This window comes from Heloderma suspectum, chromosome 2 (genome assembly GCF_057233095.1).
Source record: "Heloderma suspectum isolate Gila_16-S chromosome 2, 16-S_ref, whole genome shotgun sequence".
NCBI lineage: Eukaryota > Metazoa > Chordata > Lepidosauria > Squamata > Helodermatidae > Heloderma > Heloderma suspectum.
This window is the reverse complement of record NC_139459.1, coordinates 97,390,652-97,411,539: the sequence shown is the minus strand read 5'-3', so window position 1 is coordinate 97,411,539 and position 20,888 is coordinate 97,390,652. Positions and strand designations below refer to the sequence as shown.

The 20,888-nt window shown below is 40.7% G+C and overlaps 1 protein-coding gene across 2 annotated transcripts in view; it reads right to left on the bottom strand.

The window, feature by feature from the left end:
- Window positions 1-20,888, bottom strand: part of LOC146352519 (guanine nucleotide-binding protein G(q) subunit alpha) — a 122,801-nt gene that overhangs the window by 50,632 nt on the left and 51,281 nt on the right. For both annotated transcript variants that reach the window (XM_084834251.1, XM_084834252.1), the window contains exon 2: window positions 16,535-16,719. In XM_084834251.1, the coding sequence (XP_084690377.1) occupies window positions 16,535-16,719 (185 nt within the window). The remainder of the gene's footprint in view (window positions 1-16,534; window positions 16,720-20,888) is intronic.

Below are 20,888 nucleotides of genomic sequence, written 5' to 3'. Positions count from 1 at the left end.
AAAAGCCTGGTGTGGTGAAGTACTTCATGCATCTCAACATAAAGCTTTCATTTTCATATCATGCCACTGACAGTTCCATCCTCCATGAATTTGTCTAATCCTCTTTTAAACCAATTAGAGTGCAATCCTTTTGAGATGGTCGACAGCCTCCAAAGTCGAAGGCTTCTGAGTAGCCAATGCAGGGGGGTTTGAGCACAGAGATGATCCTAGCCTCCATGCTCCAGCCACCCTGCATTTTTGGCTAGATGGGAGATTTTGCCTCCTCCCCTTCCCTCCCCATCCCTGGGAATGCCCTCTTTTTCCCTGTTTCTGCGCTCCATTTCTAAGCGCGAAGTAGCTAGCGTAGGGAGAACTGCACTGGCTATAAAGGGGTGGGTGAGGAGAGTGTAGTTTCTGGGAATCGAGGTCATTGCCCTGGCTCCAACCTAAGTTCCTAGAAAATGAAAAATCCTATGGCCCTGTAGACAGTGTCTAGTGGCCATAGGATTGCTCCCTTAGGCTGCAATCCTATACCCACTTTGTGGGAGTAAGCCCCATTCAACTCAATGGGTCTAACTTCTGAGCAGAAATGCATAAGATTGCACTGCTAAGCTAGTAGCCATTGTTGTCACACCTTGTGACAGTGAGTACGTTGTGTCAGTAAGTTAAAAAAATATAATATTAATGCTACTCTGCTTTTGTCATTAATCCCCTGTTTTAAAACATGCTTTAGGTTTTTGAATTTTTATATATTTTGTGTGTTTTTATTGCACAACATCTCAGACACTCATTGAGTTGGAGGGGTGATCCAAAAAATATTATAAATAAATAGTAAATAATTATGTTGGCAAAGCCATAACAAAGAACCCCCAAACGCCTCAAACACTGCCTCCTATGGTATCACAGCCCAAAGGCCAGGGGCCAGGAAGAACTTACAGGGAGACTGGCCTGAAGCTTCTTCAGTGTTCCACACCCTGGCCAGATGAAGGAACAGGAACAAGGCCTCAAGGCTTCTTCCTTAAAATACTATGCCCACTTTTGGTGTAGCCTTCAACTCCAAGCTCATATGTTAACCAAATTTAAAGAGAAAATTAAAATGTGCTGCAGATGGCAATCCATGCCGGGGGTGTGTCGCCACTGCAGATAAAGCTCTCTATCTTGTACTCCCCACCCTAACTGCCCTCAATGACAGACAAATAAGAACGGCCTCCATTGCTGATTGCAAAGAGTGGGTGGGCTGATATGGGTGAAGGTGGTCTTTCAAGTAACTCAGATCCAAATTGTTTAAGCCTTTATTTGAAGGAAATAATACCCTGTTCTTCCAGTCTTTCCTTATATGATTACATACAATAACTTTAATCATGTATGCTGCTCACTCTCTGGACTCTCTCCAATCTGCCAACTTTTGTCTTGAAATATGATGTTCAAAATTGTACACTCTTCTTTGAGGCTTAACTAACATGGAGCACAGTGGAAAAGCATGCTTATGTTCTCAGTTCGACAAAGCTTAGCTAACTGGCATGTTCCAAGTAGAAAGCTAGTCTATCAGAAACCTCTAGGCAAGGCATAACTACATTCATGTTAAACCTGAATTCATCTAAATCATTACACATGACTGACATTAGCTGACTGGGAGTCCAGGTCTGGCAGTGCAGCTTTTAGGCATGCTTATGCCCCAGCACCTCTCTTTCTAAGAAATTAACCACTGAAGTAGTGCCACATTTTATGTATAACTCCCCAAAAGGGGTGAACCAACAACAAAGGAAATAGCTTTAAGAACAATTCACTTAACTGATGTTTTGTTTAAAGTTGATGTGGCTACAATTCCTCCCCACACAAATATCCTCCTTCTGGGAAATGTAAATGGGATAGTTAGGCACTTTCAGTTCTCTAACAGGGAATGTTCAGCCAATAAATGTTCTACAGGAAGCCAAGAGAAGTAATACTTTTGTGTCAGCAACTTTTTTTTTTCTTTACACTGCCCTTCAGTTTAAATGAAGTTAAGCTTAAATTACGGTGAGTGCATACTGTGGATTTTTGAGATGTATTATGCTAAGATGCTATTGAGATGCTATTTTGTTATTGCTATTCTTCCTTCCTTTTTTAAAGGTAGTATGTAGAAGGTTGGCCTCTATGAGCCTTTCTGTGTGTGCATTCCCCCCGCCCCAGGACCAATTTCCATGTTACTTTTCACCCCCACCCCCATTAAAGACAAAAGGCTCGAAGACGGTCAAATAAGAGAATCAGACTAGTATCTTGCAACACTTTGGGGATTTTCTCATATAGGAGCTCAGATTCATGTCTCACATTTTCAGTATTACAAGGACAAAGACATGTGGGACAGTGTATTCCACAACGGCACTGACCAAATGTTAAAAAAAACACACCTGCATTCTGACAAATATGAGATTTAATTTCCATCGAGGCAAATTTTTAGTCCTAGAGGCTGCAAAGATTGGCTCAAAATTGTGTGGTGAAACCTCAAAAGCCAGACAGCTGAGCAGAATTCTCCATAGTCACAGAGAAAGATTTCCATAGTTCCATGTTCCTCCCTATGACTAGCACAAGCAGAACACAAATTTATTTAATTTGCATGTTTTATAAAGGTCACAGAATTCAGCTTTCCTTAGTGCAGAATATTAACATTTTTCTCATGGGACATACATCATCTCACAGATGTGTCTCATGATGTAATAATCTCTAACACTCCAAAGTATAAGTGGGAGCAATTGACCTTATAAACATTTTAATAAGCATTTGCCCAAGGAGGGCAATTGGTGAATAAAGACAGAATTCAGTGGAAGCATGTAGCTATTGCAGCACAACATAGAATTCTCTCTTGTCACTGCAAAGCCTGAGAATGCCATGGCCTTGTTTAGTTTGCCAGGTGGAACAGAGTAGACCTCATTATGAAAGTTATTATACAGAGATAGAAATGAGAAGCACTTCATTGGCTCCAATACTGCCCTTTTTAACAATGCCTTCTACATTAGCCTCAAAATAATTGGTTTCACAAGAGGAAAGTATTGTCGACTTGTCTGCTTTTATTGTGAAAATGGTAATTGGAATTTTTTTAAAAGTGACTAAAACTAAAAGACTGACAGTACAATTTTGAAAATCTCAGCCTAATTACTAATTCTTCTTACTTTTAAATGAGGTACTTTTCTTGCCTATGCTGAAAAGCTCAAAAATTTCACTACAGTACATTTAAAAGACTCAGACAAATAAATCTATTTTTAAATTAGTTTTTTCCTTGGAACCATTGTGTGTGTGTGTGTGTGTGTGTGTGTGTGAGAGAGAGAGAGAGAGAGAGAGAGAGAGAGAGAGAGATTGAGATTCTGAAACCCTTAGAGAACGTGAGACTTGTGAGAATGGTATCTCTGAGAAATTTTAAATGCCAAGTTTCACTTCTCCCTCCTCACGTCTCCCTAACATGGCAATCTCCAATAAGGGCAGTTCATTTCTTTAAAAATTCAGATACCTCAGAAGAACCATGTTTCTTGGGGAAAGTCTTCTATAAATCTCTTTAAGATTTATAGAAGACTTTAAGGTATTTGTACTGAACGTTTATTTTACTAATGAATTTTTGTTGGATCATATACAGGCAGAATGGGTTGGCTTCAGTTGTACATTGTTTACTTATCTGTATTTACTATAATCCCTCTGCTCCATCAATATGTTTTAAATTTACAAAGGAAGAGTGCCCACTCAAGATCTTTTAAGAGTTAATCGCTGCAGCATTTTTATTTTTTTTTTTGTGCATGAATCCCAGTAACCAGCAGGGGCCAGGTGGTTCACCAGAAATTAGCCAGTAGTGCACTGATAGACCCCAGTCTGCCTTCTGTAAATCTCTATTATACGGTATTTCTAATAAGGATATAAACTGCTACCTAACACTTAGACCAGTACCCAGACTGGTCTGACTGCCAGTACTTGACAGAATGTTTTTCAAGGCCAGGAAACCACTGATACGCACAAAAAACCTTGATAGGGCCACGCAACATGGTGGAAATCTTATATTCATTACACCCAGCAAATGAAATTTCTTGGTGGCTTGCTAACTTCCATATGTCTGCCACAACGGCTACCAGCCTTTGTTTTCAGAAATGAGGGCCAGCCATTGCTTCTTTGCCTCAGAATGCCAATTGTGACCTGATAATTGCAACACCTACTAATGACTTATTGACCTGACTCACATGTAACTACAAACCATGGTTTGTTGATTAGTTACATGCGCACCCAGAACTATGGGTTAACTATGGGTTGTTAACCATGAACAACTCACAAAGGGAACCACGCTTTGTTGTTGGGTTGTGAACTATGGGTTGTTTAAACCATAGATTGTTGTGATGTATGAACCCAGAACCGTGAGTTGTTCATGGGTTGTTTCACCAGGCTACAGAGGCAGTGGACAAGAGCAGGCAAAACAAAACAAAAACCAGTCTCTTTACATGCCAGTTCTGCAGTGCCACAAAGGCAGTTGGGATACAGAGAAGGAGCAGATGAAGGAGGAAGGAAATAACCAACCGAGGGGCCTGGTTTGCACATAACATCAACCCAGAGTGAGGGTTGTCATTGAATCATGGGTTGTTGTTACATGAACTACGGTTTAACTATGGATTGCTAACCACAAACAACCCAGGAAGAGAACCCATAGTTTGTTGTTGGGTTGTGAACTCTGGGTTGTTCACATAGTGGAAATCCACAATTCAACGACAACCTATACTCAACCTGTATGGTTGTTGTTACATGTAAAGCAGGTCATAGACTGAGAAAACAAACCATGATTTATTGGATCATCTGCCAGACCAACCCTGGATAGTGCAACAAACTGTTGTTTAAATAAACCATGGGTTAGCATTACAAACAAACCAGGTCATTCCATCACCATTTTGGAATTGAGCCTATATTACAGACCTCATGGCCACAAGATCTGGCCTAATTTTTGAAGTTTTCTGTTACTTCCCCCATCCCCTGGTCCTTATACCACCTAGCCTGATGAAGAATTCTGAAGAACTGAAAAGCTTGCACAATCTTTTGTGGCATTTTGGTTGGTCCCAATAAAGGTATTGCCTAATTTTGGATCCCCCACCACCTCACCAATTCCAAATATTAGTGACACTGATAACTGAAGACTGTTAGAAGTTCTAACTCAGTTTAACAGGAAATGCTAACATTCATATTATTAACACACAACAAAAACAAATAATTGATGAGGGGAGGGGAGATTAGATAGGAAGAAGTGAAGTTTTAATTCAGATTTTCTTATTTGGAAAGCTATACAAGCTATTGTGACTTCCAAATAGTCTGAAATAGAAATAATGATTGGGGGGGGGGGGGCAGCTCAAAGTTTAACCTGAACTAGATTGTGTGGGATAATGAGAAAATAAACTTCTTAATAGACTGCTGAGCTACTTAATTCCTCTGTGGGAAGCTGACTGTGCTAGTTCTGCAGACCCTGCCCTAGTACAAACATATAAAACCTGAAGGATTTGTAGACTGAATTTAGGCATGTCATATAAAACAAGGTTGACAGCAGTAAACATTTGGAGGAAGTGCATTCTTCAAGCGTGTCAATGGGGACTGGTTTAGGTGTGTGCATGTTGCAATTCTGAAGGAACAGTATATGTCTTTAAATAATTTCATATAAATAATTTCAGAACACTGTGATTAATTGCTTGCATTACATTAAAGAAAGTGCAGCTAGGAAGAGAAGGTTTTCTGTTTTAAGTTACTCTAAGTTGTGTTGGGTAACTTTTCAGTTTAAAATACTATCTTTTTGTTTTCTTATAAAGAACAGAACAGATTCTAAAAGACATTACATAAAAAGAAAATAAGGGTGTGGGAGGTGTAGAGGAAAGAAAACATTGACCCCAATCCAGCTGCACATGCATAGCCCTGTCAAAATATCAGCAACCATAGCCATTAGCTGTTTGGTGGGAAAGGAGATCAGGGGGACTAAATCCAGACTCCTACTGAACAGCTGTACCATGGGAGGCACCTCTTTACATATATGGTTTCCCATCAAGTCAGGGAAACACATGGGAAAGCTTGCTTCTGTGTACATATGACCTCTAGCTTCTTGGACTTATTGAAATTTGTTTTAAAAACCACGGATAATGTCTGCAACGTGGAATATTGGTAGTATATTTTGCAAAATCAGTTGGCTATCACTGTTTTTAAAGGCTTACAAATAATATTGGTCTATTATCTAAAATGGAATCCATTTTGTCTTGAGATTTTTATATCTTGCAAATAATGGCTGCTGCACCCAAACCAGGTAGGAGTCTGTCTGAAGCCTTTTAGATACATTCCTCTGACAAAATAAAACTCACCTTTTTAATGTAAACATAGATCAGCTTGCCCGTCAATTAAGATCCTCAAAGGCCCTTGGTACCTCTGCCCTTGGAGGTCAGGCAGGCAGTTTGTGTAAGGGGTCCTTTGCAGTGGGAGAATCCAAATAAGGGAACTTTCTCCCTAGATACCTCTGGGGAGAAATACAGCAAAATATAGCAAATCCCTCTCTGGTTTTGCTATATTTTAGGCACTAGGCAAAGCCCATCATGTTCACTTAAGGCTTTTATTAGTATCAGGGATCCTCTGAATTGCCTTTTAATTGTTAGCTCTATGGTTTTATCTGCTGTTTCTTTTTGCTGATGTTATGCTTTATTGTATTTGGGAGTTTACATTGTAAAGCTTTTAACCCACTTGTTAATATATGCCTATCTCCCATTAGCCCCCTACTGAAATGCTTAAATGTAGAAGAAAGAAGGCTCAACCAAGTTGCACAACAAAACCTAAAGATGCAAGCTGCAAAAACAACAGGAAGAATATATGCAATCAAGACTCAAGTGGCAGGCTACATAACCTGCAGAGTAATATTTCAGCTGGGAGACTGGCACCAATGAAATGTTCCAAATTCAGGTAGTTTCCTATCAAATTTGCAACAAGAGACCATTAACTCAAGGTATTACCTAGATAACAATGGTCAGCCAAAACCTACAGAGAAATAGCAAGCCATACACTATACTATCAGAGACATTTAGAATGTCAGACATATATACTTGCCCAAATATCAGAAACCAAGACCAAAGTATGGATCAAGGTAACTGGCAACATGAAGTAAAAAAAAAAAAGGTGTGTGTGTGATGCTGCACTACACAACCCAGGAAGCCTTTCACTGGAGTAAGAATTGACAGTGCATGACCAACTGACACAAAGCAATCAGATCTCAACTATGTTCTTTCCCTTCTAAGTGGATGATTTCTACCCCCAAGTACTACTTCCCAAAAGGCAGAGAGTTTTCCTTACATACAGTTTACTGAAGGTGTGCCATATCTACCCACAGTCCTCTGTATTTCTTTCTGCCTCAGGCACCACCGGTGCCATACTACTTTTGTTGGCTACTCACTATGTCTTCCTTGTGATTTAGTTTCTAAACCTGTCCCACATTTGCTCATCCCAAGTCTGCCACTGATTCTCCTGATATTAGCAGCAGCACACACTGCAGCTGGGTGGGTGGTGGTGGACTAAGGGACACGGCATGTGTGCATGCACGTACTATAAACATGCATGCTTGGGTAGGTAGTTTTGAATTTCCTTTCTCACCAGAGCCAGCCATATAAGGAAGCAGCTCCTAGGTGTGCAGCCTACGGATGCATGTATGGAGACTCCCAAATCTCTCTCTCTCAAAAAGAAAAGAAAAAAGAATGGGAGAATTGGATATGAGTTTGTATGGAGTTGAGGGAAAACAGAATAAAAGGGTGAAGACAGATCACCATGGTGCACATTAAAGAGCCTTTAAAAATGTAAGGATGAGTAACTTAAATCTGAGGCAAAAAAATAAAGCACTTAAATGAAAAAAAAATCAAATATATTTGAATATGGCAATTTCCGAGAATGACTGAAATTTGTCATATTTAGATATGGAGAAATGGTCTCCAAAAGAATTTAATAAATCTGAAATTGGCATAGATGGAGGCTGCCTATGTTTGAACTTGACAAAGAAGTGTTTTAATGATGAAAAGTCAACATCCAGAGGATTTCTAAACTTGCATATTTCCCCATAAAATCAACACCTAAACAGCTGAAAAACGTAAGCAAGGCTCAGTATGTGTTCCCTTGGTTTTTGCAAAAAGGAAATTTGCACTTGAACCATTCCCATGTGCTATTACAGCTCACTTATTGTCCATCATTACAGATCTAGTGTAGTTACATAAAAACAATGCAGTTGTAGTCTCTCTCCCAGGTAACATTATTGTGCTACATATTATTGTCTTAGGACATGATCCAAAATCACATGCTTAAATCACTGAACTCTGGATACAATGGGTCTTGCCCCAATTACTGATCTGGTTACATCCAGATCAGGCTGCAGCCCCATAAGCACTACATGCTGCTGCCTTTGAAAATGGTTGGGAAGCTTCATTTCAGCTGGTGCAGAATGCGGCAGCCTAGACATTGACAAAGGTTAAACGTTTGGACCATATTACACTGATTCTACATTGGCTGCCTATTCAATTCCGGACCCAATTCAAAGTGCTGGCTTTGATATTTAAAGTTTTTAACAGTTTTGTACCAAGCTAGAGGACTGCTTATGCCCATACAAACCTGCATAGAGATCAGCTATGGAGGCCCTGCTCATATGCCCTCCAGGAAGGGAAGTTAGGCTGGTGGGCATAAGAAATAGGTCCTTTTCAGCTATGCCCTCACATTTATGGACGTCCTTCCCTCAAACAATATGATCAGTCCCCTCCTTGTTGTCTTTTAGGCAACACGGTTCTAGAAACGTTTTTATTTCAGACTGCTTTTAATGCGAATAGATTATATTCATACTTGTTCGTAGTGGCCCGGTTTTTATGACCTGGTTCACACACAAACAACCGAGAAAAAAAACCCCATGGTTTGTTGTTGGGTTGTAAACTCTGAGTTATTTAAACCAAAGGTTGTTGTTATGTGTGAACCTAGAATGGCTGTTCATGGGTCTTTTTGCCAGGCTACACAGCTGGCGGGCAATAGTAGTAAAAACAACAACAGATGCTTTATACAATAGTACTACAGCACTGCAAAGGCATTAGGGATACAGGGAGGGGGTGGTTGAAAGAGGAGTGAAGCAAGCAACCTGTCAGGAATGAATCTGAGCATATGGAGATAGCTAGCCGCTCAGATTCAGAATGGGTACAGCCAGAACAGGGGGAGGCTCCCTCCCTAGTAAGCTCAGATATGGCAAGGTGTTCTTCTCAAGACCTTGGCACACAGATGGCTCGGCCTGAAGGGCCCCCCCTTTCCTCCTCCATGAGAACCCAGGTCTCTGGAGAGGAGGACAGTGAGGGGTGTGACTTGAGGGATGCTAGGGTCTGTTGTAAAGCGAAGCAGGAAAAGTTAGAGACAGAGTTCAGATGCTCCCCCAGGTTGGCTATGCGTGATAGCTTACATAGGAGGGAGCAACTGTAAGAGAGGGGCATCCCCCCTAAGCTAGTCTGGCCGGGAAGTTCTTGTTCAAACTGCCCGAAACTTCTCTAGCTTCCAGTTCAGCTCCTCTATTGGTATTCGTAATAGTGTGGAGTAGCTGTTTCCTTTGTAGCTTGAGAGTTTCCTAGAATTTGCATTTTTAAGGAACCTAGTCATTAACTAATAAAGTAGTGAGCCTGAAGCCCTGTATCTTGGAGTGTGTTGATTGCGAAGGGGGAGGACGAAGGAACGTGACAGAACCCAAGGATTGAAAAAAAATAAAGCATTGTTTGTTTGTTTGTCAGATAAACCCTGGGTAGGGCAACAATCCATGGGTAACCATGGGTTAAATAAATGACACGTTAGCATTATGTGCGAACTAGGTCTATATGTCATGGTAAAGTGACTAGCTGAAATATAATGAAATAGTCTGATGTTATTGTTTTTCTGCTCATCATTTCATTGTTATAATACTACTATGCTTAAATTTATTTTATTATATACAGTATACTACCTTCAGAAAACTTTGAAAGCCAGCTAAAAATATTCTTTAATAAATAAAAAACATTAAATTCCTTAATATTGGCTGGATTGTGCCCTGTGTTGGAGTTTCCACTTACTTTACATATGCAACAGCTATTGAACATAGATAAGGACAGTATTAAGTATTTCCAAGAGAGAATGTTTTACAGCCACCTGTCTTTCATTTTATAGAGGAATAAATGATCAAGGAACAAGATCTGTTTTCCAAACTCCAAGTTCTTCCTTGCAGAACTTGGCAAATGCCTGCTGCATGTGGATCTGAATTTATGTCCCTTTACCATATATTTGACATTAAAGGCCTGTAAGATCTCCCAACTTGGCTATCCTGTCCGACCCAAAAGCTAGCACAAGTCTGTCAGAAAAACTCATGAAGCTGTAGTTTCTGTCAAGTACACAGACTCTATTGTTTGTAAGAGAGAAGATTATTCTAGCTGTTCTTGCAGAAGCTATTATTGTGAAGAAACTAAAAGTTCTCCTTAGGTCATGCCCTGTTCAAAGGTATATTTGGTGAAAGAGAATATGAAACAGGATTATTCCCTAAAGCTAGTCTTTCGGAAAGACTTGAAGGCTCTTTCACTACATCTCCAAGTTAATACAAAAAAATACTGGTCAGGACAAAGCGTTGTTTAATCTTGTAGCTCAAGAACAAGCTACTTATTTGTGACTTATTGTTCTTTGAGTCTATTATTTGTTTCCTACAACTTCATTCTATTTAATTTTAATATGTAACTGAGATAGCCAACATGTAATTCTGTGATATCGTGTGTCATATAGATCTATTAGAAATTGCTATTAGTACCTCATTTTCATTCTTTGAAGTAAAAGTCCTCTGAATAAATTAGCCAAGTTGATCCATGCCATCTAAAGTCTTTGTCTTTATGGCAGTCTGTAGCAAATCTGTTTTTCATAAGAAGGAAACCCTTTGGCTGAAAGTCAGCTTGAGGCTCCTAGACTGTACAAATATGCCTTTCCTTTCTGACACTACCAGCAGAATTCTACGTTTCAGAGATTGTCAACCTGCTACTGGATTGTAAAGACTGGTTTTCACTCCTGTTTCTCCTTTAGAACACATTCATATAATTCTATTACTTCTTCAAGCAAATAAAAACAGCAGATGAATAATTTGGAGTCGAAAAGGTGAAGATGAGAATGAGTCACCTACAAGGTTTACAGAGACTTTATAATGACCATTCATTGGGAAAGACGACAGAAAAGATCCACAATGCAAAGAATTTACTATGACTTCCTACCAAGTAATAATTATATCTCATTAAAAATCCACCAGATTTCATAAGCTCACATAATTAAAAATATTTCACTAGATATGACTAGTTTGTATTACTAAACATAACATTCTTCACATTAAAAATTATGACAACTACATGCAGATGTTTCTTCTCATTTGAAGTTTTCTTTACATTTGACCTACAAATTTCTAAATAAAGACTTTGGTGTTTTAATAGTGGACTAGAATTAGCATGTCCCATGACAATACTGCTAGGCAGATATAGGCATCAGGTCCAAGCAGTATTAGACATTACAAAAGAAACACGGGATTGGCAGCCCTGCATTTCCCCCATAACAATAATCTGAGGGGTTGTGGCACTTACAGGGAGAAATCTGAAGGTGGGAGAGGGATGCTGGATCCTTCTATTGTCTGCTAATTCTCCCCAGCAAATGACACACACAGCCCAAAATGTATTTGTCCTCAGCTGGCCTCCAAAACCAAAAGTAAATTCATCTGAGAGAGGAAAAGTTTGGAGGGGGGTATAAAGGCATGGGGGGGATTAAGAATCCCTTCAGCCAACCTTCTCCTTAACTGGAATGCATGTAGTGGGAGCAGTTATATCAGCAAATGTGAGGTTGAGAACATGCATTTGCCAAGATAATGTCTAATTCTGTATTCACACATTAATTCAACTCTCATAGAAATGTTCAAGTATTTATGGCTCTGAAACCAGAGAGGCAAGAAGAATATCACAATTGGCTATCATTTAAGATTTCCTCAGCATGTGAACTTCACCTTAAATCTATTCTCACCCTCATGCCTTACTAAATGTTTGACCAATCATATTTGTTGTGCTGATCATGAACAAGTCGTTAAACAAAAGCTCTGAAAGAGCTGACCCAATTCTAAATCTTGTGATTTTATGGGACCAAACGATACCCTTTAATTTATGGTTATGGGAGAACATCTTCTGCTAACTCCAGCTTGCTGAAATGGATGGTAATGATGGGGATCAGCCACCAAACACGGACTGGCATCTCCCAAACATATGCACCTAATTTTAAGAAATCATAACTATATGCAAATCAGATGGACAAATTCACCATGGGCTTCAACTTGGGTGATGATGAACAAATACACTGTTCCCGTTGTAGGACAGCAATGCAAGGCACTTAAACATTTGAATGGCAATGGAAACAATGGTGTTGTGAAGCAGTTGGTTGAATGACTGCTAGAGGTGCACTCTAAACAGGATTCCTTCTTAGTCTATTACTCTGTACGGTGGTTAAACTGATATATTCCCTGTGAATGCCAGATAATTTATTTCATTTGGCTGGAACAAATTGATTTGAGCAAAGGAACGACATAAATACTGTATCTAGTTTTAACCTTATCTGTTGTCAAATGGGCAAACCACCACACACATTGCTGAATCACACAGTATCATCAACGTGCAAGTAACACAGGAAGCTCTACAGGAAGACGGTAAAAGAGGATGTGACTCTAAATTTGGCAGAATACAGACAAGGGACAAACTAGGCTATACATATCCTATATATCTATTTCTGGAAAGGGAGAGAAGAAACACAAATACAGCAATGTTATTTGCTTCAAAATCCTTTAAATTATTCATTTTAAAAGACCCAGGGTAAGGGGAAAAATAGTGCTTCAAGCGAATCGCTTCAATGTTACATTCTGGCTGATTATAATTTATACCACGCTATGGACAGAATAACCATGCAAAGGCAATGTTTATCACACAAGCGGAATAAAGCTGTCATCAGCTTCTTTAATTCCTACATGTGTCCCAATCAACAATGAGAGCCAGTGTAGTGTAGTGGTGAGAGTAACGGACTGGGAGCCGGGAGATCCGGGTTCTAGTCCCCACTCGGCCATGGAAGCTCACTGGGTGACTTTGGGCCAGTCACAGACTCTCAGCCCAACCTATCTCACAGGGTTGTTGTTGTGAGGATACAACGGTGAGGAGGAGGATAATGTAAGCCGCCTTGAGTTCCTTGCGAGAGGGAGAAAGGCGGGGTATAAATGCAATAAATAAATAAATAAATAAATAAACAACCATTTCATGTATATACATATGCTATATAACAGAGGCTTTTCTTTGGCAGGGGCAATTCCAATACAACACTTGGTGTATTTCCTCAACATACTGAAGAAGGCTTTAAAACATGGGGAAGCACTCAGTAACCTAGAGTGGGGAAGGTGGTCAAGGAAGGAGCCATCTATATCCTTCCCAATTCCCTTCCTTTATGTCTGTTTTCCTGACCTGATTTCATCCAGCCATGTTGGGCTCCAGCTCCCATAATCCCAGTCAGCATGACTATTTGGCTGAAATGATGGAAGCTGTAGTCCAACACATCTGGAGCAAACCAGGTTGGAGAAGAAGATTGCTTTATGTGTTGGCTATAGAGCACTTTCCTCACCCAACCCAAGCCAAGATTGTCACTTGGTTGTTTGTTCTTTTTTTGTGAAGGTTAGCTTTGCTCCAATACCAGTCACTGGAAAACTTAACATTTACACATATTAAAAAAATATATTAAAAATTATGTTAAATTTTTGGATTCCATGTATGAAAATAGATTCAATTTATAGGGATATAATGTATATGTTACTTCTGAACACAGGATCCATGTTTTCTTGATGAAGAGTTTGAATAAGGGGGAAAGGCCATACATATATATACATTCACACACGGAAAGGTGACAAGGGGCACAGAACCCTCAATATTTGAGGCCATGTATCATCTATTGCTAGTACGATCTGCTTAACATCTATTGCTATTCAAGGGTCTGAATATCTACTTTCATTCTCCAAACGGTAGGTTATCAGACTGACATTTCCTTAAGATATATAGCCTAAGATTTTATTTTTTGGTCAGATAACCTATTATTAAAATAACTGCACAAAGCAGGCTAGAAACTGACTGCTTCTGCACAAATATGAGCTGTACAGGGTGCAGTCTGAGAAATTACAAAATGAGCCCTGCAGGTGTGAAAAGCTGTTAAAAGGCTTATTTAATATTCCACAGACTCCTGTTCAAGTGATCCTTGAAGGAGTCTTGCATAATTTCTGCTACCGTATTTCTCCAAGTATAATTACCTAAGGTACAATCAGGAACATAGAGTACAGTAGAAGAAATGTGCCATTTAAAAAACCAAGGTGAAAATACTGGTTGATTAAACCTTCATGGAGTTGGGGGGGGGGATCTTCATGACAACGGCACTTTAAGCATGTTTAATTTTTCCCCTCAAATATTTCAAATACTTGTTTCATATGACAAATGTATCGTGTTCATTAACCCATAGTTCCATTAAAGTCAATGATGCCAGACCAGCATAATTCCAAGTTTCACAGCCCAAATTAAAACCCATACATCACCACACCCAGATAGGTTGTGACATGTGCTCTGGCTTTTGTCAAAGTGCAAACTGAAGCACTATTTCAGTGGTACATGATCTTTTTCATTTAATGGATAGGAGGTAAATGTTACAATTGTTTCTAGCTGAAACAATTGTTAATATACCTTAAGAGAGTTTTTAACCGCCGCAAATTGCACAATCATGTTAAGTACTTATACAGTGGAGGTCCCTGATCAAACAAATTACCATGAAACTGACCTGTTGAATAAGTAAAATAAGCGGAAGCCTTTAAAGGGATGCCATAGCACTAATAAGGGCACGACAAAAATATATCATCAATACTTAAAAATATATATTTTTGGAGTCAGTATTGTTAAGTTTCACGCAATCCTTGCGAGCCATACAATAATAGACATTTGAATTTAAATAACCATTTGACTTCAAAATAATATCAACTGGGGATAAGACAAATGGCTCTAATTGGATTTCTCCCCCTTATTTCATTTTGCTTTAATGAGAAATTCCAGAAACTTCAACAGACGCTAATGGCACAATCCTTTGCAGGTTTAGACAGAAAAAAGTCCTACAACTCCCAGCTGGCTGGAGAATGCTGGGAGTTGTAGGACTTTTTTCTGTCTAAACCTGCATAGGATCATGACCTAAGTGTTGTGATAAACTTAGTCAGTGACGTTAATGCTTCATCTTGCACAAAACTAGTTACCAAATGCGAGGTTTCTCACATGAAACCAAGGAATCAATTTCCTGTATTCTATATGCATACAACGTTCAGTACTTTTTAAAGCTAACATTCCACTATTTCTTTTAGACACAGAATGCCCAGAAAGTTTTTTTAAGTATTACTATCACACTCTGAGCAAACAACCATGGGGAAGATTCAGTACTGCATTTCTCCAGTGTATACTTTATATAGTTCACAGGGTCAGAAAAGAAAGGCCTACAGTTGGTAAAAAAAATTCCAAGTATACCTTAGCATGAGGTGCAACTGAGACAAAGTTTTCCCCCATGAGCCTACTCCAAACCATTTGTGCACCCGGCTTTATGTTAGCCCAAGTCATCAATGAGCAGTCTGGATCCTTGTATACTTGCTGAGTTACTTTCACAAAACTTCTTTCTCTCGAGATCTCATGTCCTCTTCCATAAGTAAACACCAGACAAGCTTAATAGCCTTTTGTGGAACTGTTTTTTTTAATCTCTTGCTGAAGACATTTTGGAGAAGGGACTACTGAAAGATTTATTCAGTTATCAAGCACTGCTCGTTTCACTGGGGACAACGATAACATTATCCATCTCAGCAGCACTCAAGTAGTAGACATGCTGCCACGTTCCCAATACAGAAGCCCATGGCAACCCCATTCTGTGTTATGGGTCAAGAATGGGTGCATCACAAAGGCCTAGTTCTCATGGAGGTGGTAAATCTCTGTCTGTACTATACCAATTCAGATTGCAGCCAGGAGCGCACATGATTAAACACGCCTCTGTACAGAACGATTCCTTTCACACAGACAACTAGCACATTAGGGAGAAGATAGGCTAGAATCCTACTCGTTTTCTATGCGGAGCAGGGAACATTCAGGCATGTGAGCTCCCACTTGTGGTCTGAAGTAGTTAATCCCAGATAGGTTTAACACCTACCACAGTGAGAACTAAGCTAGAGAAGCAGCTTCACCAGATCGGTCCTTAAACAGTGTCACAGTATTCCTCTCCACCTACACTGAACATTTGCTGTAGACACCTTTCTGCCACCATCTGCAACCAGAAGGAAGTGTATCAAGGAAAAATACCAGAGCTGTGAGGAGTTCTGTTTTGGCATCACTAAAAATTATGCTATTTTTCCTTCCAGAACTGGGTAAAGCAGATGAATTCAAAGTCATCTGATGCAATTCCCAGAACTATAGTTGGAAAAAGGTCGGCAGCGTATTTAAAACAGAAAGCTTACCTTATTATGTTCGTAGTTGTATGGGATTCTGAGTGTATCCATAGCTCTGATCATGGACTGCATTGCTGTGAATATATTCTGATACACAAGCTTTGTGAACCCCCTTTTGTCTTCATCAGAGTATCCTGAACCATGAATGATTCTCATCTGTTTGATAAATGTGCTTTTGCCACTTTCTCCTGTACCTGCAAAACATTCAAATAGAGATGCATAATTAGACTACAATATTAACAGAAAATAGATCAGTTGCTCAGATTCATTTGTCTGGCTTAAGATAGAACTTGTTCCCTTTTTACAGTGCTACTGGATTTATGTATTAATTCAAACTTAAAATTACTGTCACTACTGTCATTACTCAATCCCCGTCATCGTCATCTTGGAAAATGTATAAACACAATAACCTTACGATGAAATACTTCTAAGCACAATGTAAAAACTGGTTTTACAACATAGTTCCTTGCAGCTGGGGAAATATTTCACTCCATCAATAAGGAAGCAGTTAGCTACATCATCACAATAGTATTACAGCCATACGAGACATAATAATGAAACCTGACTATTTGCAAGCTTCTCAAATTTGGTTTTAAAGTTTTGATAATTTGAAATTCCTGAACTAGAGAATAAGAACATTTATGAAGCCTTGTCCCTCCTCCATTACAACACACCCACACATAAGACATGTGGGTCAGCATGCATATGACATGACGGCTAAGGAGAGATGCAAAATTTCTATTTTGTATGATAATGAACAAGTTCAGGAATCAGAAAGGATAAGACACTTGCACTTCCTATTCCTCACATCATCCTACATTTTCAAAGTGGCTCACCAAAGGAAAAATGTGTTAAAACAAGCAAGCATAAAATACCATAAAACAACAGCTAAAAATCGAAGGAATGTGTGCACAAATAAAGTCTTAGCTTGGCATCTAAAACTTATCCATCTCAGCCCAGGAGAGTAGCCCAGCCAGGTGCCACCACTAAGAAGGCTCTTTCCCCCAGTAGCTATCTGCCTATTCTCTGATGGAGGTGGTAGCCATAGAAAAGCCTCTGATGCAGATCTTAATGCGTGGGAAGCTTCACATGAAAGTTACCAGTTGTTAATTTAAATCCATGCTGGCTGAGGATAGTGGCATTTGTAGTCCAACACATCTGCAGAGCTCCAGGTTACGATGGCTCATGTAAGCTATGATGAGCCAGATTGCATGACACAACAGCCCACTGAGAGTTAATTTACCCTCGAGGAGCTGTGGTGCATGCCAGCCACCATTATGAATATGCAATCCCCAATCAGGAGTTTCTATCGTGCAAACGCAGCCAGTATTTGAGTGCTAAACAATCCTCGCATAACCCAACAACAGACCGTGGGTTGTACAAGGGGTGTTTAGCCCTCAAATAGCCCCCACTGGCCAGGTTCACATGACAACCCCTGTTTAAGGGATGCACAGTCATAATGGTGGCCGGTGTGGGCCACAGTTCCTCGAGGGTAAATTAGCCCTTGATGGGCTGACGTGTCATGCAAACCAGGTCACAATGATTGAGTATTTATGTTTAGAATCCTGGTTAAAATTAAGGGAAGAGGGAGAAAACATGTACACAGGCCCAGACTCCTTAAAGGGCAGGGCAGGACATGAATATGTGTGCGAGGTAATTAAAAATACTGTATTAAACACATTTGGATAACACCTTGATTGTAACTGAACATGGATTCTTATAAACATCCTTTGACTCTCTAAAAAAAGGTAAAGGTAAAGGTGTCCCCAACCAGTCGTGTCCGACTCTAGGGTGCGGTGCTCATCCCCGTTTCTAAGCCGAAGAGCCAGCGCTGTCCGAAGACGTTCCCGTGGTCATGTGGCCGGCATGACTGAACACCGAGGTGCACGGAACGCTGTTACCTTTCCCGCCGAAGCGGTACCTATTTATCTACTTGCAATTTCTTGCTTTCGAACTGCTAGGTTGGCAGGAGCTGGGACTGAAGACGGGAGCTCACTCCGTCACGCAGCACTCGGGTCTCGAACTGCTGACCTGACGACCTTCCAGTCTGCAGTTCAGCGTCTTAACCACTAAGCCACCGCGGCCCCTTTTTTTTTTTTTGACTCTCTAAAAGCTGTGGCTAAAAACTACATGTATACCAAAAAATTACACATGGGTGCCCATAGTAATTGATTATTCCAAATAAGTCAGGGCATCTTGTTGCATCTTCTTAAGTGTACTTGTTTCTGGGAACAATGACTTGTCAACTTTTCTCACATCTACTGAGACAAGCCCTGCCCCTTTTGAGAAGACTGTTCCTGGAAGAAGCTGTTGATGACAATCACTCCTGCATCCTGGGGTAATATGAACTTCCAGAAATTGACTTAAAAGAGATTCTAGATCTAAGTAGCTTCTTGTCTTCCTTTGCCTAAGTGTTATTTGCTCCCCTGCTGCTCAAAGGATCAGTGTCTCTCAGTCATATGTCTGTGTTTCACCCTGGATACTTCTTGTTAAGATTTGATGAGTTTCCTTATATAAGCCAAATCTCTAGCTGAACCATTTTTTCTTTAGATGATAGCTGTATCCTCTGAACATCTGCAGGGGTCACTTCAATTCCCATTTTATGGCTACTCTTCTTCTAGTGTCCCTCTCTCCCATACTAGTGGAGCTAGGGCAAAGATCAGTCACCTGCATCTTCATGACATGTTTTTCGATGATCTTATCAGCACCCTTAATGGATGGATGTAAATCTCTGCCTGTCTTAGATTAGGGTAGTATTTGTTTTTTTATTTAAAATCTGAATGTTTCATTTCCTTCAATACTTAAGGGGTATTGAATGTTTCCTAAACAACCAAATGCTTATTATTTAAGGGTATAATCCCACAGGTCTTTGTCCATGCCTCCCTTGGGAGGGGAACACTGAAGCACCCATCTCCATTACCATACTGTGCTCAGTTAAGTGCTGGATGCAGCAAGTTTTGTTTACATTACTAGCAGTCAACCTCCCTCCCCCAGTGCTTCCTTTTCAAGGCAAAGAGTTATGTCTCTCATTCATGATTGTGGGATCAAGTAATATACGCTATGACCTTCATCTGGGGAATAAGGACTTGGGAGCCTCCCGTTTTCTGTTTCTCCACCTCACGTTTCTACTACAGCCACTCTTATTTATTTATTATTATTATTAAATTTATTAATCGCCCATCTGGCTGGTCACCCAGCCACTCTGGGTGATGTACAACACACCATAAAACAATTTAAAACAATAAAATTCTACCATAATTTTTTTTTTTAAATACCCTAACCCACCCCAAATGCCTGCCTGAACAACCACGTTTTTAATGCACGACGGAAGCTCATTAAAGAGGGGGCATGGCGGAGTTCCCTAGGGAGGGAGTTCCACAGAGTGGGGGCCACCACAGAAAAGGCCCTCTCCCTCGTCCCCACCAGTCTAGCTGTCCTGGCTGATGGGACAGAGAGAAGGCCATCCGAGGCTGATCTTGTTAAGCGGCCTGTCTGGTGCTGCTGGAGGCGCTCCTTAAGATAGGCTGGGCCAGAACCATATAGGGTTTTAAAGGTCAAAACCAACACCTTGAATTTGGCCCGGAAAACAACTGGTAACCAGTGCAACTCCTTCAGCACTGGAGTGATGTGATCTCGCCGGCGGCTGCCTTTAATCAGACGAGCCGCCGCGTTCTGTACCAGCTGCAGCTTTCAAACCGTCTTCAAGGGTAACCCCACGTAGAGCGCATTACAGTAGTCTAAACGAGAGGAGACCAGGGCATGTACTACCGATGGGAGCAGATGGTCGGGAAGGAAGGGGCGCAGCCGCCATATCAGATGGAGTTGATACAGCGCTGTCCGGCTCACAGTTGACACCTGAGCCTCCATGGACAGCTGGTAGTCCAAAATGACCCCCAGGCTGCAGACCTGGTCTTTCAAGGGTAGCCGTACCCCATTCAACACCAGGTCAACATCCCCCAGCCTCCTCTTGTCTCCCACCAAAAGTACCTCGGTTTTGTCAGGGTTCAGCTTCAGCTTATTCCTCCCCATCCAGCCACTCACCGTCTCCAGACATTTGGACAGGGATTCTACGGCCAACCTTGGTGAAGATTTGAATGAGAGGTAGAGCTGCGTGTCATCCGCATATTGATGACACTGCACCCCAAACCTCCTGATGATAGCCCCCAGCGGCTTCACATAGATGTTAAATAGCATCGGGGAGAGGATGGAACCCTGTGGCACCCCACAAGTAAGTGGCCACGGGTCCGAAACCTCCTCTCCCAGTGCTACGCTCTGGTACCTGCCGGAGAGGAAGGACCGGAACCACCGCAATACAGTGTCTCCAATGCCCAACCCCTCCAGCCGGTCCAGGAGGATACCGTGG